The following is a 21,865-nucleotide window of genomic DNA, read 5'->3' on the forward strand; positions in this document are numbered from 1 at the left end:
CATCTGTCTGTCTTGACGTTATAGTTCCATTGCAAGGTTATCGACCTTTTCGGCTGCACTGGCTCCAGATTTTGTTGGCGGATATGTTAGATGCCAACCTTACTGTGGAGCTTTCTTTTGCGCACGCGTGTCATGTGAGGGAACTCCTACCTCTGCTCCCAATCCGTGCTGCTCGCATTGATTTGGATTCAATAGCTCAAGCTCCCCGCTGCCTTCTGCTTCACAGCCCATCGACTTCAGATCGCTCAAGCTCTACATTCACGTCAGTCCGCATGGGGACACCTACCAGGGGAGCTACAGCCTAAAGACACTCGTAGTCCCACATCCTCGGTGCTGCCCATACACGCGTGCACACAATTTCCTCATACACAGACACGTGCCCTGCTTTTTTGAAGGACGTGCACTAAAAGAGACACAAAGACCTTTATTCTCATGCTGAAGCTCCCCTGATGCGTTTACTACATCTGCAGTGCTGCCCATGCCCCCTCCGCCTTTATCTTTGTCTTCTTACAGAAAAGGTGCTGACATAGTCAGCCAGTAACCAGGATTCCCTCTGTACTGGAAGCCAGTGAGGCAGAGATCTTCAGGGAGAAACCAATCCAGGAACTCGCATATTTATCAGTAAATGCTTTTCATTGCGTTCCCAAAGTCAGGAGCACCTACGGTGATACTAGTGCGATGAGTTCACTTATTCTCTGTTGTTCTGTAGCATCTAATGATGCTTTTACCCCATGAAATGGACAGTCATGTTGGATGAGATGAAGGAAGACTGCCCACTGGCCAAGTATTCATCAATGAGCAGCTCAAGTCTTTAGGATATTCGACACAAGGGGTATTGAGTGGTGGTGATGAGATTGTTTGGTGGTGTTAGTTTAAGCAGGTCAAGAATGTTGAGGCTGCAGACCAAATGAGTACCAAGTTGATAAACTTTGAGCGGGTTGGGAGGTTAAATGAAGGTCTTGTTCTGTTTTCACAGGCCTTGATTACAGCACCAGGGAGAATTAACACGTTTCCCAGTCACTGGCAAGGACACGCACACCCTGGGAGAGACCAGCTGCTGATTGTTAAATATTTGTGGTTGTGGGAGCAGCTGTGTGTGGAGAGTAGGTCAACAGTGCAGCGGCCCAAAGATGTGTTATCAAGAGATTTAGTGAATTCTGGGCACCTGGTAACAACAAGAATCCCACCGTTCAGCGGTTTCCATATGCCAGCTTCTGTTAAGAGTGGGTGAGGTTAAACCTCCCATACATTAGTCCTCCATCCACTTTCATTTCCATGCGTGAGGGCAAAGTAGATCCCTGCTGAACCTGTGCTGTTCCAGGTCCTCAGGACCTGAGATGTTTTGAGCACCACTTGCACCAATTTGGAATTTATGAAAGACACTATGGTTCTGTCCGTGGTATTTCAATGCTGATGATGTGACGTCAGCTTTGGACCCGAAGGTTGCGGGTTCAAATCCCACCTCTACCTGCAGAGTCCTCGAGCAAGGCACTTATCCCAAATTGCTTCAGTAAAATTAGCCAGCTGTGTAAACGGGTGAATAATTGTAAGTCGCTTTGGAGAAAAACGTCAGCTAAATACGTGAATGTAGGGGTTCATGCTGGGTATCAGTCTTTGCCATGACTGGCACTCTTTTTTTGCACATCTCATCTTGGAAGCTGATGCCCAGAAGGTCTTTTTATGGGAGTTCAAGTGTTCTGAATTCAGTGGAAAAAGACAAATTTCCCAGATTATGAGGGGTAAGAGGTTCCCTGACTTGGTACTGTTTGTTGGAGGTTGTTGTTGCCGTGTGTCTCTCTGCCAGCGCGCGCTATGGTGTAGCGGACGGTTTTTAATTAGTGTGATGAATGTGGAATCTATTTTTGGAAGTGCAGCAGGGGAGCCGGGCCCAGGAATGGCTGCGCCGGGCAATGTTTGCCTTGCCGACAAGACGGCGCATCACCAAAACGGAGTCCCATCGACGTATTCATGTTTTCGACCCCAGAAGAAACAAATCGCCACGGAAACGTAAGCTGTGTTTGCGTGAGCCTCTTTTCGGCTCCAGGTTTGCGCTCACAGATGCAAGCACACGCACACTTACATGCAGACCTGCTCCTTTCCCTCCTCTGAGTATGCCGGAGTCTGCACTTAATGTTTGATGTGAATGGAGATGTGCTAAATGGTTTTTGAGATCCATGAGCTGTGAGAGCAGGAATCGTCGCAATGGGCTGCGACTCATTGACACGATGCCTAGAAAAGACGGACCCTTTGTTGCTAGGGAGATGCCTTTCAAGTCCTTTGCTACCTGTTCTCCTTTCCCTCTGTTTTAATGTTCTTGTCACATAGTGGCTGCTGGGAAGGAGGGAGTGACCTCACTTGTGCACATCAGCATCCTTCCTGAGGGAGGTACAGATAAGTGTCTTTGACTCTGACCCTCCGGTTGTCGGCATGTCTTTCGGAACCCCTCTCGTTTCCTAAAACTACATTCCAAGTGCGCCAGAGGAATATAACCGTCGTGCATACTAAACAAGAGTGTATGTGTGTGTGTCTGTGTGTGCACATGCGCACCTGCGTCTGTGCATACCGAGCAGGCTGGCGCCGTCTCCGCACTTCCCGGCCCTCTGGAGCGGCCACATCCTGTCCCTTACACTGAAGCGGTGGCGGCCCGGACCCGCAGCTGCGCCGAGACAAAAGCGGGTCGGCCGAATCGATTCGGGAAGGAGGCGTCGGACCCAACCCGCGCTGCCACCTGTGACTGTCAGTTACCACGTTGCGGGATGTTTGGAATGTTAAACGCTTTTTCTGTCCTACGCTGCCAGGGCTGTTTCTTCAGCTGGAGGAGAAAGTAAGGAAAGTGTAATCTCTTTAGAACACAGAAGCTCTGTGTTGATTCATTATGCTGGCAGCTCTGCACTCTTCTCATATTTAATTCCCCCCCATATTGTGTAGGTGTCCCCTGCTTAGTTTTCATACACTTTACGCACTTTCCGAGTGATTTATTCCTCTCCTTGGGAGATATGCATGTGCTTTAAATAGGGTGTTTACACAGAAAATAGTCTGTCTTTATCATCTTCGGTGTCTCCAGTGTGGCGAACGCTCTGAGGGTGTCTGTGTGCGTGGCTGTGTTGTCACGGAGGAGACCAGCTGCCTGTCCGGCAGGTAACTGCGCGACGCACGCGATGGAGCAAAACGCATAACCCCGGAGCCCCCCCCTTTCCCAGCTCACTTTCTGTGGCTCCACTCTGAGGTGGGGTTTGATGAGGATTTCAAGGCTCCTTGTGATCCTCTGCTTCATCGCGAGAAAGTCTGGCCTTGTTCAAAGGAACACGGGGACGAGAGGGAGGAGAGAGCCTGCATTATTAATGACACAGCTCGCTCGCCTCTGGTGTGCTATAGCGTGACAGGGAATGGCAAGGCTCGGAACTGGGGCTCCTGAGAGAGAAGGAAGGAGTCTGGGTGTCTGTCTCCATCCATCCGTCTCTAGTTGGACCTGCAATGGTTGTCATGACTGTCCCCGCTCTGGACAGCAGTAAATACCGAGAGCCCCTCTCTCAGCAGGAGTCGTTCATTGTGTAATGAAGCGAAAGGGGTTAGATGATGCGTGGAGCTCAGAAGGGTCAGGTGTGTGGTTACCAGCTGGGTGTAGAGCAGAAAGAAGTATGCGGCGTCTGGTGTCTAGACTGCAGAACCGGATCGCCGCTCGCACAAACCGACCAAGCTAAGTCATAGTCGTGCCGCATTTATTCATTTAGCTGACACTTTTCTCCAAAGCGAGTTACGATGTTAATGGACCTACAATTAGTTTACAGCTGGGTAATTTTACTGGAGCAATTTAGAGTAAGTACCTTGGTCAAGGGTACAATAGACAGAGGTGACATTTGAACCTGCAAGTTTTGGGTCCAAAGGTAGTAGCCCTAACCACTCCGCTACCAGGTGTCCCACACCGCTGAGCGACGTGTGTGCCGGCGCTCTCCGAATCCATCCCGAACACGACTCCTTGTGCGAAGCGGCATTGTTAGGTCAGCTCAAACCCCGGAGCAGAGTTTCAGTGGCACGAAAGGGACGGACGTTAACGCTGACATTTATTTGTTCGGCGGATTCTTTTCTGCAGCGCGACGTGCGTCCGAGTTTCTCGGCAGCCTCGGTGCTTTTCTCGATGCGGACGCACAATAGAACCAATGGAACGCACGAAGGGGATCGCGACAGATGGCTCGTTGTAAATTTTATGAAGAGAAGTGGGTCTGAAAGAGATGGGTTTTGAGAGTCATCTTGAATGCTGAAAGGAATTCAGTAGTAGAGAGAGAGAGAGAGACCCAATAGATTGAGGCTAAAAGAAAGAATCTGTGTACTTTTGGAGTTCTTCTGCATTTTGTGGTCTTAGTAGGCTATGGGGAGAGATCCAGCCCTCTAGGTTTTGAGGAGCAGATGCGTTGTAACAAGAGTCTTGATCTTGATATGGGCAGCTTCAGGAAGCCAGTGGAGAAAGATGAGGAGGGGAGGTACATGGGAACACTTTGGCAGGTCAAACGCAACTGTGTACCACCTGGAGAGGCTTGATGGCAGAGGCCGGCGGACCGGAGAGTGGCTGACCAGCAGCGCTACGTGGTCCTTTCGTCCTCTGAAGGGGTTTTTCTTAGAAGCATTTTGGGAACCAAGCCCTAGAAGGTTTTAAAAAAAGATTGCCTCTTACGTAAACAGGAGAACGGTACGGAGTAGAGATTTGCAGCCCTGCTGGCCTCCAGTCTAAATATGAACAAAGAAGCTGGAGGTCGAAGGTCACGCGGTCGCTCTGCGGTACAATGGCTTGGATGTCTGTTTTAAGCGGCCCACCTTTTTCTTTTTTTTCCCCTCCTTCCCCCCCCCCCCCCCTTAAGTGTTCTCTGTGTGAATTGTGAGGGATGGTGGGAGACTTCGCTCTGCCTCTGTGATGCAAAACACTTATTTATTCCCTTTCATTTGCAGCACTGGAGGAATTTGAGCGTTTCCACTAGTAGGAGGAGGTGCTGTGAAGGCGTCGGGAGGCTCCGAGTAGGACAAAGGAAGCTCCGGGCTCGGAGGTCCACCGAAACATTTCGGCTGCGACAGCCTGGGATGAAGACCGCGGCAGGCAGCGTCAGGGTGGAGGGCAAACCTTAAGGGCTGATGTCTGAGAAAGTACCGCAGCCCTTTTGCACACTTCTATCAGCGCGATTCTCACATCCTCCCACCCCGTCTTCCTTTTTTATGCCTGAAAAGCTGCTTCAGCTGTCAGGCCCAGCAGATGCTTGCCTACCTATAAGCCTGAAATTACCGTGGCGGTCGCTTTTTTTTTTTTTTTTCGGGTGTGGGAGTCTAGCCCCTTTCTCGAGCAGCTCTACAGCTGCAGAAGAATGGGAGATCTGAGTTGTGTGTGTGTGTGTGTGTGTGTGTGTGTGTGTGTGTGTGTGTCCGTCTCCCCCCTCCCCTGACGTTCCCTCATTGCCTGAGGCCTCAATCTCCATTCTTCTCCAGTTCGGAAGCGCTGAGTATCGCGTTTTCCAATCACTGCAGTGCTAAGTCACAAAGGTCCCGATGGCCTGGTGTAAATATTTGCACAGCTTTCAGTGGAACTGCGCTGGCGTCCTATTTGACCGTTGAGTCCAGCGCGACGCTTCGTGACGCTTTCCTCTCCCCGGCGCACCACCTGGTTTAAAGGTTTCGATTGTTGCGGGACGCACTCGGGTCGCGCAGTCTTCGGCGTTTGATGCCGACGGCTGTGAGCACCCACCCTTATAAGCGACCCCCCTCTCCAGAGCCTGCGTGTTAATCCGCAGCTTTAGAGGTGCCGACTTGCTGAGCCTTGTCCGGGAAGAGCGAGGCAGCACGGCGCGCTGGAGTCGGGAGAGCGGCTCCCAGCGAAGCTTGTTCCCTCGCAGATACGCTGACCTGATTCAGTCCTGCCCCTTTTTCTCTCACCATGTGTCTTTAAATAGGTTCGATATGTTTGGGGGGTTGAGGGACAAATGGGAAAACTGCAACGGTAATAAAAAAAAAAAAAAGGGCTCGAGGGATTTCTGTTGAAACCAGTTTCATGTCAGCTGGTTGTTTTTATAACCTCTTTTTAAAAATCAAAAAATTTTCCTGGCATTTTTCAGGCCTCGCATCCCTTAAGCCTCTCCTCTTCCTCTTGCCGGCGCTCCCTTTCTTTCTCTCTCGCTCGCCTGCTTTCACGTGGAAGGCATCGCTCGCCGGCCGCCCTTTCTAGTGACACGCGGAGCGCTCTTTAAAAATAGCCACGCGGGTCAGCGCAGGGTGTCAGTCAAAGCGAATCTTTAATGTGGGCCCAGGGGTGCGCTGGCAGAGATTTCGGACGCTGGCGCTCGGCGAGCTGCGCTCTGCTCTACCTGCTTTCGTAGCGCGTTCCTTATCGCTCGGAGCAGCCGCGCGTGCCGGCTGGAGCTCCGAGGACCCGAGGTCAAACGGCAGCTTCGCGGGCTCGGGCCAAGACCTCCGTCGGCACGTTTGCTTGCGGTACAGCCTGGGCCGGGGCCCGGTTCCCCGCAGGCTCCTGGGTTATCTGTGTGGGTCACACACCGATGTCAATATTTCTGATTGTTGACACACGTGTATAAAGATTCTGTAACAAATTTCTTGTCTGTTTAGTTTGAAATGGCAGCGTTATGGGGGTCTTCCAAGGTTTAAATGCGGCGATCCTTTTTAGCTCACCTTGTTTCTCAGTCATTTTTCTGGCCTCTTCCCGTAGGGCAAATAATTGCGGGAGGGACAGGAATTGGGCCTGGGACCCGTTTCCCTTTATTTGCAGCGCAACATTTTCAATATTTGATATTAATGCCGCCAGTGGGCTTCATGCAACACCGAGGGGCAGCTGGGAGCCAGTTCCTCTTAGAGCGATGAGCGATCTCGCCCAGAAAGGTGACGCACGCTGTACCGGTGCCGTGCAGCAGTGCGTGTCGTCTTCCTGCAGCATTTTGCTCGCTCTCCTGAAGTGGGTGGTGGAAATATGCAAATAGGCCCTTCTTTGCTTTCTTCCCGCACGGACTTTTCCGAGCGTTTCTGCATGCGGAATCCAGGGCAGGTTCATCTTGGGAAGCGTGGGAGGTGAACACGCGTGTGCGTTGTGACCCTTATTGACTTCTGCCTTGATGGGTTCTTCTCTAATACATCCCCGACTTCCACGACACCCCCCTCCCCATGCTGTTTAAATATATGAGCTGCTTAGAGCCCAGAATAACAGCATCCTGTATAACGGATCGAGTGACAAGGAGGACGGTTTCACTTGGTGCTAGAGAGCCACACACACACACACACAACAGCAGTCCAAAGCACTGTGAACCAGAAACATGGTACCAGTGTAAAGTGCGAGTACACGTGGAGAGCCTGGGCAATACCGGTCTGGGATGGACAGGAAAGAAGCGCGAAAGCAAAGCAGGACACAAGTGTGCTGCACAAGAGCAGGGATTACATGTTGGTGGACTTTCCGAGCAAACTAGTTAATCGGATGCCTTGTGGAAAAAACAAATGTTTCCAGCACAGGCGAACTGGATCGCTGGACTCGTACCGTTCGGTTTTTGTTACTTTTTAGGCATCGTCGTTGAATCGGACCGTTTACAAACGCACAAAACGTGGTCGTGACCGAAAGCAAAGGGAGTTGGAGCTGATTCTGGGTCCAGACTCGCTCGGGAATTCCACGGGGTTAGTCGCTTTTGTTCTCGTCGTTTGTTGTGTACGGATTTTAACAGATCACTGGACTTTCTCGTGTGTTAGGGTGCCTGGCACTTCATTTAGAGCAGAAGGTCTGAGATGAGGAATCGGCGCCGGCCGGGGAATGGAACTGTCGCTCACCCGTCGGTCCGGACCCAAAGGGCTTCGCTAAAGGCGGGAGCGATCCTGATGGCCCCAGGACCAGTGCATCTGTGGGGATGACAATGCAGGCTGCTTGTGGGTGGAATGGAAATAGCATTTGGGGGGGGGGGGGTTGCTTCTGCAATGTTTATACACCTTTTCTCTGAGCTGAGGCTGAAGGTGACCATGGAGCTGGGTGAGGCGGTAGGGGCTCAGCTGGTACCCAGCAGCAGATGTGTACCTCCTTCACTTTAATTTTCATCTTTAATTTGTCATCTGTCTAGCAATTTTTCACAGCTTTATTTTGCCCCCACCACCTCCTAATGGTGATTCTTTAAGGATGCAAAGGGTAGACTGTCTGTCTGTCTGGCTCCGTGTGGCTAATCTTCCTGCGGCTCCTACTGTGCATCCACATGTGTACTGCCACATCTAGATGGCCAAATAGCCCCACCCCCCTTCCCCATCCTCTTTCCCTCTCCCTCTGAATATGCAGGATAGTGTCCACCGAGGAAGGGTGTGCACACTATCGGTACCTTGAAGGGCTACCAGAACAGCGAATCCCCTCAACGCGCTCACACACGTGCACCCGCATGCCTGTGTTGCTGCGGCTGGAGCGCTCAGATTACGCTCCTTTTCCTCCAGCATTAATTGGCAGTGTTACTAAAGCGATCAGGGACTCTCTCCCAGATCTGTCAGCTAGAGGCGACTGGCTGCGAGGGACCTGCTTATCCTCTTTGTGTGGCTTCTGGTGTCCCGTTCTCGTGTCGCAAGCTGTCCCCCCCCCCCCCCCCAAACGCTACCCCACCACCGCTGTTCAAGGCTTCAGATCACAAGCGCCTCCAAACTGTCACTGTGAGAATGTACCGCTAAAGTATTAGTTTGCTAAGCATCTTATTACGTAAAGCAGTATTTGCTATTGACCCTTTAATATAGACTGGTTGGTTATGGCTTGTATTTGTTAGGAATATGTGGGATGTGTTGACTCTGAACTGGCAGGGAATGGGTTTTCCACGATTGCCGTGGATAGATGAGATGTCCGACCGCTGCCTGCTCAAGAAACCGTTTGTAACCGTTTGCTGATAGGGTTGGCATCCTCAGTGACCAGCTCAAGCCTGGAGTAATCAGTTCAAGCAAAGCCTGGGAGAGAGAGGTTGCAGGTGCCCCAGACACGGAGCTAAGGGGGCATTAGGACCACCTGAGCTCACCGGTATCTCAAGGAAACATCGCGTCTGCCGAGTCTCACGTGGCCCTGATCCATCAGCCCAGCCGGCTCGCGTCTGACCTCTTCCAGCTGAAGACCCACGACTGCGAGCGCGTTCAGATGGCACGGCTTGCCGCTCGTGACAAATGGCCAGCTGTGTTCAGCGGTTCCATGCTCGCTGTTCGCTGCGATGAACTGTTTGTCTTCGGTGGTGATTTTAGGATGAGATCGTCCCAGGATTGAGACTGAAACTCAAATGTTCTGTCTGTTCTCTGACCTGCACGTGATGCTATAGACTCAAGCGTGTCCTCAAGTAGCACAACGATGATCTTACTGTACAAGCACAGTGAACCTTGCAGCTTTATGGTTCGTAAAGGTCTCTGCGGTCACAAGGTCTCTGTTGGCTGGAGGTGTTCGGTCACTGGATCATTAGTTACCTTGGTTATGGTCCATTAATAGCCCTGTGTGGTCACTCTTGAAGAAGGCAGCGTTCTTGGGTTACCGTGCTCAGAAATGGACAGCTGTTCCGCAGCTATGACTGCGTCAGCAGGTTCTGGGAACCCCTGTGTTGGGAGCCAGATATAATGAATCAAGTTCAAGGAACTGCAGAGGTCACATGCAATGGGGGGTGGTTGTGATGTTGTTCTTCTGTGTTTCCAGCGGTTGTCATGGGCAACGCTGTGAACGGCCATCGTGTTTATGGGATGCTGGAGCCCTGCAGGTTCAGGCAACGAAGGGCCGTTTTTAAATCGAATGGCTTCCGAGCTGGAAATACAAAGTCTCAGCACAGAGGTTATAGAACTATTTGTAGCACAGTGACCTCCCCCCCCACCAGTCTGTTGCGGGGGGGGGGCTGCGTGAATCTGGGCGACAGAAGAGGTGCGCTCCGTCCAAACCCAGTCTCCGCTTGGACTGGCAGTCGGCCTGGAATGGCTGACAGTCCAGTCCAGTAGCTCTGGGACATTGTGTCCTCTGGGACTATACACAGCGGCGTGTTCAAATGGCTACACATAAAACGAGAGGCAGCTGGACGGTTTTTTTTTTTTTTTTTTTTTTTTTCCTTCCCCCCTCCTCTTAAATTATTCACTGTCCTAAACCTCCAAGAATGGTGAAAACAGCGTGCAAGTTTTTTCCATCATCAGGAGTTTCATGCATTGTTCATGTGGACTCCTGCTGACCTGTATGAAGGCTTACGTACATTTAGAATATTGGAATATTTGAACATGTTTTACTCTGTAAAGAATATGTTTTCTTGGATAGTTCTCTCCAGATGCAGAGCCCAGAAAGGGCAGCACTGATGCCTCCTAGCTCCAGTCTCATTCTGTGGAGTTTGCGTGTTTTCCCAGTGTTTTCTCCAGGTGCTCTGGTTTCCTCCCACAGTACAAAGATGTGGTTCAGGTTAATTGGTGATGTGCAATTGTACTTATGTGAGAGTGGATGAGCGTGTGCGGTTGTTCTGTGATGGACTCTCGTCCTGCTCAAAGTATACCTTGGCTCACACCCTGTGCTTCCAGGAATTGCTCTAGACCACTGTGACCCTCCACTTCAGAAGCTAATAATGCATGAATAAATTAAATTAACAAATTTCTTCCCAGATACATTAATGATTTACAATAGATGCGTATGCTGTCTGGACTGGTTTCCTATGCTTCCAGGAAGGGCTGTGGGCTGCTGAGATATTCCCTTAGGATAAACACTTGCGTGAGCTAGATGTATTTTTGTACGTTTCAAATATTTACATACGTTTTTTTTTTTTTTTTTTATGGCATATGTTTGTTTCGTAATCCCCTGTCCTTAATCGTTTCGTGGTTTAAAATGAGCTGATGGAAACACTCCGGACAGGAGCCTCAGACTCCGCGCACGCCTTCCTGTCAACCCTCGTCAAATAAAGACGCTGTCGGCTTCAGAGCGTGGATGTGGCCAACGGGCCGAGTGCGACACACGCAAGCTGTGCGTTTAAGGGCAAAAAAAAGGAGTTCTGATCATAGTCGTGGCATCGTGAGTCCTGCCACGCAGAGTGTTTCTGTGCAGCGTTCCAAGCCGGTGACTGTCCGTTAGTGCCACCACAGTGGGAGAGGGTTTCTTCAAGGGCTGGGTAAACTTTACCCAGTGGGGGAGATAAGAGATGGACAACACGGCACATGTTGTTGTGAAAGAAGTGCTTTGCGCCATTTCCGGTGTCCGCGTCGACATGCGTTACCGCAAAGACTGTATGCTGAGGAGTGGCGGGGGGGGGGGAGGGGAGCGCTTTGTCGTCGCCGCAAATGTGGCACCAGTCAGCGCTTCCCCTGTGCCGATCCTGAGCCTTACAGCGTTTTTATTGCAAAGGCATAATTCTTGCTCACTCAATCAGGTGACAGCTGAAATAAAGATGTGGTGCGCACACACACACACACACACACACACACACACACACACACACACACACACACACACAGAGGGTTGACAGCACTGCTTACGACTGAGTTTACACCGCACTTTACTGCGTTGTTGTTCTCCCTCCTCTCTCCCTTGTGAGAACTATTCCAGATGGTCGCCCCCATCTTGCCCGCCTCCAATAGAGCGGCCGAAGGTCTGGCCGGAAGCGCTGGCCGGAGACACGGTTTCTCTGCAAACCGAATGACGCGTCCTGTTGTGCTGTGTCAGTGGTGAGCTGGCTGTCGACCACCTGCCATTGCATTGTGGGAAGGATGAGGGTCGGCGGGGGGACAATGGCTGGGGTGTGGATACGACTGTAACAGGTGTGTGGTCTCTGCATCAAAGGAGAGTTTAAACTGAGTTTTCGTGCCTCTAGAGACCCAAGTGGCAAAGATGAAAAAGGAGATCTGGGTCTCCTGATGTTTGATGTGAAGATCAAACGACCGGTAGGCTGAAGATTTTTCGTACACACACACACGTGCACATGCTTACATTTATTCATTTAGCTGATGCTTTTCTCCAAAGAGACTTGCAGTGTTAAGCTACTTAGTGATTTTCACCCATTTGTACAGCAGGGTAATGTTTACTGTGTCATTTTGGGGAACATGGGTACTACAGCAGGGGATTTGAACCTGGCAGCAGCTCTAACCACTACGCCCCCTGCTGGCCAATTCTAGTTGCCACGCATGCAGTTGTTCACGTGCACTTTTGCCGAGATGCGTTTTTTAGCTCTTTTCTCCATAAGCAGAGTGACGTGTGGGTGGGAGATGTGCCTTTGTTGGATTATGGGTGCTTGCATGGGTCTGACGTGGGCCATCATTGCCTGGCTCCTTGTCCTGCCAGCCCCCGCCTCCCTGAAGTGGCTGTGAAATAATGGCTCGCGCCAACGGTTCAGATGTACCGCGGAATTCCTCTTGCGCAGCTGCCAGCGGAGGGGAGAGAAACCGTTCTGCTTCTCGGGGAAATCGGTTTTGTTTAGAAACCATCAGCACTGTTCCGTTGACGGTCGAGCCCTGCTGAAACAGATAGGGGGCCGATCAAATTTCCTACGTCAGCTTGTGCTCCAGATGCTAGGAATACAATGTTTTTAGCAAATTTTTTTTTTTTTTTTTTTGAAACCCCCCATATCACTGTTAATTTGTCTCACGATTGATTTCACTGTGTGAAGGACACTGATGTCACCACAGGGTCGCTGCTTGTTTGTCTCTGCGTGGCCGTCTCCAAGAATCAGCGAAGATAAGGAAAGGTGTGATGGTCTGCTTGAAGATGAAGACCGTATAAGTGCGAAACAAAGCAGTAACTACAAGGTGTCGCTGGGTACACCTGTCGAGACACGTCTGCCTGTGTCCTCATCGGTCAATCCCAAACTCCGTTGCTCACTAGCGCCACCTCCTGTTGCCACAGGCTGCCGCCGAGTACGTGAAGACGCACCTGCCGGAACTCCTGAAACAGCACCTGCAGGCCTACGAGAAGGAGAAGGAGAACAGCGTGCTCTCGTACCCTAGCATCCTGGAGCAGCACATCCTCTCCATCGACAAGGAGATGTTGGAGAAGCTCTCGGCCTCCTACGACGAAGCAGGTGAGACGCGGCCCCGGAGCTCTCCGTTCGCTTGTGAAACGCTTGTGTTCCCGATGGACTCCTAGAGGAGCGTGTGCGTTACGCGTTGAAACAGCTCGAGCTTCAGGTGTCTTGCTGGTGCGATTTCTTATCAGGTTCTGCATGGTGGCCCTTAAGGGACCACCCAGGTGGTGTCACCATGATTGTGACACTGGAAGGATTGATCCCGCCCACCCCAGGCACCTCTATCTCATCCTGCTGCGGATCTGTGGACTGCTCTTTGTGACCCGTGTGCTTTCCCAACCTCGCCCCTCGCCGTCCAGCCGCCGACCCTCCTGTCCCGAGGGGCGGTGCTATAAATAGGCGTCTGCGTGAGAAGCGGTGGCAGTGGCGAGAACACGCAGCAGGCCCCAGCCCTGGATGCCCCGCATGTCTGAGGCTTCTTCTGGCCCGTTCTCTGACCGTTCCTCGCATGATCGTCACACTGACTTCCTTCCCGCTTTCTGCTGTTTAATTAAAGGTTTATCTTGTGGTGCCGCATGGTAATTAACTCTGGCTCCTGCACAGCGGGGGAGAAAGGGACTCCTGCTCCAAATGATGCCCCCCCCGATGAAGGCGTGCAGCGGCAGGCTGTTTCAGAGAGGGAGGAGACGTACAGAAATAGAAGTGTACACTAGTGTCGAAACAGGGCTGGGAATGTGGAGGGGACAGCGAGCACCTTGCAGAGAGAGAGTATCTACAAAAGCCCCCCATACCTTTTCTCTTAAATATCATTCCTCTGAGTAAAGGGGGAAAATTTTTCTTCTTTCTCCAAAAAGCAAAAAAGGCCCTAGATTTCCTCAGTGAAATTGGATGTACATCCCATGTCCTTGCCCAGACACATGGGTCCTCCTTGGAAATGATATCTATGCCATTGAATTTGAGGAAGAAGAAGTAGTATGTTTTATTAATACAGGCCACTCCTGAAAAAGCACTGATGATTTATTTATAATGAAGGGGGGGCGGGGAAGGGGCTCTGAAATATTGATGGCAAGCTGATGATGAAGACGCGGTGGTTTGTTCTGCATGCACAACGCAGCTCTCGGAGCGCTCTGCTGCCTCTTGGTATTCCAGTCACTCCGACCAATGAGGTGGCGGGGAGTAGGGGGAGGACGATGTGTACATGAATATGCATGGCGCAGGCTAGCGCGTTATTTCGGAGAAACATACTCTCTCCATACTGATATTAATGGGATTGATGGATGTTGGCCAAAGGCTATTACCATGGGCTAACTAGCAGAGAAAGGCAGAATCTTAATCACCCCTCCTGTCCTCAGATTCTGCTACAGTCTTTGGGTACAAACCTCTTACCTGCCTTTCATGGCCAGGGGTGTAATTTGTCATTTATTGGGAAACCATAATTTTTATCAGTAGTACTCAGGGGAGGTAGGCAAAAATATTGGTAGGAAACTTGAGGATTGCTTAGACTTTGGAGGACATGACCCCTGTGTTATACTCATGCACAGGTGTTGGAGTATGGAAAGCAGGTGTGCACCCAGCTACATCTACATTTACATTTATTCATTTAGCAGATACTTTTCTCTAAGGCGAGCATACATTATGCCTCTAGCTGCATGTAGAATTCATAGGGAGTACAGACTCGTGTATTATGTAGTGCAGTTTTGTGGAACAGATACATCAGGAGAGAAGTGTGTCTGAAAGAGATGTTTTGAGGTCATCTTTAATGTTCAGAGGGACTCAGCAGTTCTGAGGAAGAAGGGGCACACATTCCACCATATTGGAGCCAGAACTGGGAACTTTTCTACAACCTTGTGTGTGGGACCACCAAGCAGTCAGTGGTGGAGGAGCGTTGGGGTGTGGTGAGTTATCAGGTCCTGCAGGTATCAGGTAGCAGATCCACTGATTGCTTTTTAGGCCGTAACCAGAGTCTTGAACTTGATACAGGCAGTGACAGGAAGCCAATGGAGAGGGATGAGCAGGAGATATATAACATGGGAACACTTTGGCAGCTCAAACAGAACTCCTGCAGAAACATTTTGGATCATCTGGAGAGGTTTGATGGCAGAGGTGGAAAGACCAGAGAGATGGGATATCACCATAACCTGGAGCAGGAACTGGGTAGGTTCTTGTTAGAGAAACTGAACAGCAGGGTATTAAAAAGGAGTGCATCTGATCAGGAAGGACCACCCTTGTCCTCTTGTAGCTCTTTGTTGACAAGCAGTTGCTGAAAACGGATGTGATTTTTATGAAGCCCAGACATTAGCTGAGGTATATACACTGTGTGCTGTGGAATTAAAGAGATGCATGTAATATTAACTCTGCTTCTCACCGTGATTTACCGAAGTGAAGAACAACTGCTTATAACCCGTGGCTCTGCTCCAGGACGCTGGTGTTGAGGATGCCTAAGCTGAGGTTGTCGGGATCAGAGACGAATGTCCAAATCTATCCACGTCTCCAGCGCTGAACGGGATCGGCTCGTCACACAAGGGCACAGGCAGGTCGTTGTGATGTCCCCAGCGTTTCAACTTGCCACATTTCATTGAAGAAAAGTGGGAACCCAAACAAAAGCAATATAGCCATTTTTCATATATGGTTTTTGACTTTGTATTAGGAGACCTTCAAGTCTACGTTTTGGCTGTCTGCTCATTTTAAGATTGAACTTCTCGATAACCTTGTCTGCAGGACGATCTACGTCAAATATTGCCCTCGGGTATTTATTCATTTAGCTGACGCTTTCCTCCAAAGCCACTTACAATGTTAACCGACCTGATATTATTTACCTATTTATACAGCTGGGTAATTTTTCCTGGAGCAATTTACAATAAGTACCTTGCTCAAGGGTACTACAGCCAGAGGTGGGATTAGAACCTGTGAGTCCAAAGGCAGCAGCTCTAACAATTATGCTACCAGATGCCTCTCTTCATTCATCCTATATCATTTTCAAGAGTGTCCAGGTGCCCCTGCCTGTATGTTTTGACATCAGGTCCTCGGGTTTTCACCAAAGTCCTCTCTAAGTGTGTGGTCAGGCATCCGCGACACAACCGCAGGTATGCGGCCAAAGCATCGTGTGAAATGTACCTGCTGTGCGAGGAGCGGACTGGTTTTTGTGGCCGTTCGCTCGTACCACTCCCTGTGTCACTGGTTTGGCAGACGGAAGAAAGGTAAAGGGGCGACTGTATGTGCTCCGTTTCTGTGCCAGGGTTGCGGCGGCATGACCGCAGCCTCCTTCCTGCTAATGGTGGAGCTGCTGGGTGCTAATAGGGTAAGAGACCTGAGCTGGCCACTTGAGCTCATCATTATCTCCATCTCGGGGACGAGGCTGAAATAATTAGGCGGACAGCACGGCGGAGGAAGGTGACAGCTGAGTATGTGGGCCGGAGGACAGCGCTAGCAGTGTCCCCCCTCGCACGTCCTCCCCTCCTTCTCTCCCACGTGCCTGAAGAGGCCTGCTGTTTCCGCCGCAATGTTTTCATTGTCTCTGCTGTAATGTTTTCTTCTTTCCCTGAGCAATCAGGAGGGATTAATGGAGTCGGCATTTACTGCTGAGCTGTTATCTCATTGCACTCCCCCCCCCCCCCCCCCCCCCCAGTCTCCATGTTTTCGCCGCTGCCCACCGGCAGCTTGAGGATGTGTGCCGTGCCTTATTTTTTTCAGCTTTTGTTGTTTTTGGGGAAGCTCTTAATTTGCAGATCGCATTCCGGGACGCGCGGGGTTCGGAAGCACGCCTGCCGCCGGGCTCGTTGCGCTAAGTCGCTTGTGGCCTCCAGGTTAACGGTCATTAATGAGGATTCTGTTTATCTCGCTGCGGACGCGCTGGGACAGCACCCTTGTTCCTTCTCCGTGGCGCAGTGTGCGTCCGGGGTGGTGTGTCCCTTGAAATGCACGGGTGGTTTTCTGCGCAGATAATGTGGTCGAGCACAAAAATTTTTGTTGGCTTTTCAGCAAATGTAAGGAATAATTAAGATAAAGCTGCCTGATTACTGCAGCTTTTCACTCCTAAATTAAAAGCATTTATTGTGCTTTTTCTTCTCTTGCCAACATCAAATCGCTAATTGGATTTCGAGTCCGTCAGACACAATGAGGACAGACGCGAGTCCTGCACCGCTCCGCACCGTCAGGCCTGTGCTCCGGGAAAGCACCAGGGTCCAACTGGGTTCTCCTAGAACCCATCCTCACTGAAGCCCTCACAGGTTTTGGAAGAGTTTAGCGTGAGCTGCAAACACACCCCCTCCCAGGGGCTACGCCGGTGCCCCTCCTTCAAGCCCAGCAGATGGCGGAACAGACGGCTCTATTGAAGCTGCCGGCACACGTCGCGTTGGCCCGCCGCGGATCCTGTCGTAAGGGCCCGGCAAAGCGGCGACGGCACGGGGGAAAGAGCAGCGTGAAAGAACTCCTCATTGTTGCAGTAGCAGATGTTGCACATTCAGCGTCTAATGAGGAATCCACGCTTGTTTGGTAGCAACTGAATGAAGGGCTTGTGTGTGTGTGTGTGTGTGTGTGTGTGTGTGTGTGTGTGTGTGTGTGTGTGTGTGTGGGGCACAGGCCGCAGGCTGTTTCTGGGCTGAAAGACAGTTGAAGAGAGAGGGGTGCATTCTGGTTGGATTCCAGTGGGAATGCTGGAGATACTGAGCGCTCAGCAAAATGTTTCAGTAAAGATCCCGTTATGCAAAGTATGCTGATAAATGAGAAAACCAGACATTTTGGAAGGACGAAACTGCGCTCGTGAAGACGGTAAAAATCCATCGGTTGTTCTCAGACGTTTGTGAGGTGTGAAGAACTGGGAGGATCGCTCTTTTACGTCTTGGCGTCAGCGAGACTCGAGGAGATCAAGTGCTGAATTTGCATGTTTGCTTCTCCAGGGAGCTTTTCCACTGACCCTTGAAGTCAAGCTCTTGTTGCTCTGTGTTAGTTCTATAACTCTCTGCAGTGGTGTGAGTAATGAGCTGTTCTATATAGAATGTTTTTCTCATGAGGTTGTGGTCGCAAACATTACAACACGCATGCAGCCTTGAGCTGTCCATGGATGCTCCTGGTCTGTGTGTCCTTCGCTCCACAGGAACCACCTGTCTGATCGCCCTGCTGTCCGACAAAGAGCTGACTGTGGCCAACGTGGGAGACTCCAGGGGCGTCCTGTGCGACAAGGATGGAAACGCCATTCCGCTGTCACATGACCACAAGCCGTACCAGCTGAAGGAGCGCAAACGCATCAAACGGGCAGGTGAGCGAGCGAATGAACATGCAAGACGGAGTACCTTGTGTGGATTGGACAGTCTTGTAGCCGTCAGTTCTCAATTTAGTGCTGGCAATTGATTATTTATTTTTTTAATTGCACATTTGGAAATTAATTGCAATCAATTGAATGGTTTTAAAAGTTGTCAATGGTGACGAGCAACTTTACATGCCTGTTTGTTAAATAGCTATTAAAGGTACAGATTAATATAAGGGTTTTTTAAAAAGTAAACGTTTGATTTAGTTATTCCGTGATTTCTCTTAATACTGTAATTTTAGTTATGAGCTGGTGAGGAGGACATTTGGGAAAAACTTGCATTTATTCATTTAGCAGACATGTTTCAACAAAGCAACGTACATCTCATTGAAAATACAATTTGTACATTACAAATTGGAAGGCAACGAAAAATTGGCATTTATTCAATAAAACCTCGTCTCGTCCATTGAACTAGCGTACATTTTGAGAACGAACAGGACAGAATTCCAGACATAGTTTGGGATGTGTTTCAGTCCACTTATCCTCTCATCAGTTCTACTTTTCAGGTGACACAGCTATGCCTCTGTTGCACTTCTGAATTGTCTGCACAGCGAAATTTGCCATCTACAAGATAGAGGGGTATCTCGCTGCATTGTTGGCCGACAGCAAATCGGCCAGGTTGCCTGGTTAGCCATGCAAGCAAATGCGGTCCTGCGTCTTTTGGAATTCGGGGAGGAGTAAAGCGAGATAATGCCATTAAATTGCGTAACTTCATTTTAAACTTGTTGGTTTTTTTTTTTTTTTAAATTAATGCAATAATTTTGATGCCACTAATTTAAGTGTTTTGACATTAACCAGGATTTTAATTCCTTTATACACTGCATCATTGTGCTTTTTAAACTTGACAAATTGAAAGGTCAAACTTGTCATGTGTAGTGGTTACCCACAGACGCGCGTACATAGCTTTCGGCCCCTGTAGATGAACTGACAGGGTGGCTTGCCATCGCCATCCTCTGGCTGAATGAAGTGTGGTGTGTTGCGATGCTGTAGAATGCTATAGATGGTACTTCGCTGGTATTACCAGCAGTCTTGCTTGGGTGACTCATTAGCTCAGATTATACTGTATGATGCACTAACGATTGCTGCTGCTGGACTGAGGATACTGGGATCACTGAAGTAAAATTCCATAAAAAGCATTTTTTGAAATTCCACCGAAGAGAATGCCCTACATCAGAATCTTATGTCTTTAACTTTGGCTCCGTCTCGCTTGCTCTTGTTCAGGGGGCTTCATCAGCTTCAACGGCTCATGGCGTGTGCAGGGTATCCTGGCCATGTCACGCTCACTGGGCGACTACCCGCTCAAGAACCTGAATGTGATCATTCCGGATCCCGACATACTGGCCTTCGACCTGGACAAGCTGCAGCCCGAGTTCATGATCCTGGCATCGGATGGCTTGTGGGATGCATTCAGCAACGAGGAGGCAGTGCGCTTCATCAAGGAGCGCCTGGATGAGCCGCACTTCGGTGCCAAGAGCATCGTCCTGCAGTCCTTCTACCGGGGCTGTCCCGACAACATCACCGTCATGGTTGTCAAGTTCAAGAGCAGCAACAAGGCTGGCGAGTAGTGAGGCTGCAGCAAGATAGTGTGTGTATGTGTGTGTGTGTGTGTGTGTGTGTGTGTGTGTGTGTGTGTGTGTGTGTGTGTGTGTGTTGTAGATAAAATATAAAAGTTTAAAACACCAAGCCTGCAGGTTTTTGGAGCAACAACTGTTTCTACTCATAATATTGACAGTATCTGGTCTACTGTGTTGTGACACAAGCCCCACTTCATTGCCAGCACATGCACACATTTTTCCCCCTCACCCTTATTTTGGAAACCTGGTCTTTTTCCTGTCAGATAATGTTTAGGGATGCGTTTGACAGGCCTCATATGTAGCAGCATGTTTATTGAGGACTGTACCTTTTTTGTTATAGAACAGTTTAGTCAGTCAACAGCACCGTCACTACTTCCGAGTACTGGATCACCTCTGCCTGTTCTTGACGAAGCACCGAAGAGCTGAGTGTCACACAGTTTCTGTGTGTCACGCTGCTATTATAACTCAAGAGCCTTTTGACAGTAGGGGTAAAACTCAGAAGTGCCCTGACTCAATCTGATTTGCACAGGGCAAAGTAAAACTTGTTATTGCTCAGTATAAGAGGGGGGCGTTTTTTTGAATTTTCATACTATAGAAAGTTTTTTTTTTTTTTTTTTTTTTTTTTTTTTTTTTTTTTTTTTTTTTAAATCTATCAAGCAGGCTTCCAAAACCTTCCTGTACGTCTAGTTAGAGACCATGACTACATACACGTTGAAAGGATATACATACATACAGTAATAGGTGATGAACTTTGTAGGTTTATTGTTTTTTGTTAAAATACAAAATTAAGTCTTTGGGGTTTGGTGCAGCTACTATAGAATTCCTTTTCTTAATTCATCATGGTGGACTTTTGGCTGCCATAATAATAAGCGAAGAAAATATGGAAAACATTTTACTTTCATCCATCCTTTCCACAGACTGATTAGCAAAGTACATGGACAAAATAGTTACTAGTAAGTTATTACGAGTGCAAAGACAGGTGGTAAAGGATGCTTCATTAAGAAGTGTGTCCTCTGTTCCACACTAAATCTTTACAAATGACCTACTTCATTGTATTACAGAGCAACGTTTCCATGTTTCAACATCCTTACTCTGGCTGCAGTGTTGACTTAATGTAGTTTATATGCACACAGGCATGACTGGTATTGCTAGTTCACTAAGTCATTTATGAGATAAAGCATATCCCAAACTACCTATGAAAACCTGATATTTCTCACTCTTCTGTGTCTTGGCCTCCCAGACTCTCTCATCTCTGCTTTTTGTGTTCTTTTGCTTTTCCTTGTAAACCTGCTCTGAACTAAAACACTGCACATCCTTCTGAAAGCTCCTCTGCACAGCAGATTTTTGCCATGCGGAGGGGTGATTTACTCTGCATATACCAAACGTTTTGAACCTTCAGTTTCATAGATTTCAGGGATACATTGCAGACAAGAGGTAGACACATGACAGCAGTCTCATTATTTACTTTCCTGTGTCTGCTAAATGTTCTCTTTCTTACGCTAAGTTTGGTTTTAACTGTCAGTGGCATTAAAAATGATAGGCTGCTGATTTCGTATATGTTTTAAAAGTGAAATCTGTAAAATGTGCTGCAAGACTGTTTTGTTTTTAGACTGCTTTGGTGTGACTGGTCACTGAGACACCACCAAACCTAAGGTGACCACCCTTGGTTCCTGGGTATGGGGCGGGAGGGGGAGTTGGATGTGCACTGGACATTTTCTCCATTGTAAGTAGTGGTTTAATTTGGCTCGAACTTTGTCACAAAAGCTTTGAGGTTAAACAGACAAAGCACTGTAGCACCTTTACCGTGGTTGCTGTAGCTTGATAAAAGTTTTTATTATTATTAAATTTGTTTGAGCAATGCCTACACCGGTCTTTAATGCTGGCTATGATGTGCATTTCGCTGTCACCCAATTGTGGTATGTAGTGACACTTTTTTTTTTTTTTTTTTTTTTTTTTTTTTTTTTTTTTTTTTAATTTTAAAATCAGCATGCTTATCTAGTCATGGTACTTATAACAATAATCAAACACTGCTAATAAGGTCATGTATT

General features: G+C 49.0%; 1 protein-coding gene across 1 annotated transcript in view; it reads left to right on the forward strand.

Moving 5' to 3' along the window:
- The window catches only part of ppm1lb (protein phosphatase, Mg2+/Mn2+ dependent, 1Lb), a 34,481-nt gene extending 14,599 nt beyond the window's left edge, over window positions 1–19,882 (forward strand). Inside the window, exons 2-4 of the mRNA XM_018732594.1 lie at window positions 12,824–12,998; window positions 18,034–18,195; window positions 19,465–19,882. Coding sequence (XP_018588110.1) covers window positions 12,824–12,998; window positions 18,034–18,195; window positions 19,465–19,808 — 681 coding nt within the window. The 3' untranslated portion in view covers window positions 19,809–19,882. The remainder of the gene's footprint in view (window positions 1–12,823; window positions 12,999–18,033; window positions 18,196–19,464) is intronic.
- Window positions 19,883–21,865: the final 1,983 nt, after the last annotated feature.

Source organism: Scleropages formosus, chromosome 10 (assembly GCF_900964775.1).
Source record: "Scleropages formosus chromosome 10, fSclFor1.1, whole genome shotgun sequence".
Lineage (NCBI taxonomy): Eukaryota > Metazoa > Chordata > Actinopteri > Osteoglossiformes > Osteoglossidae > Scleropages > Scleropages formosus.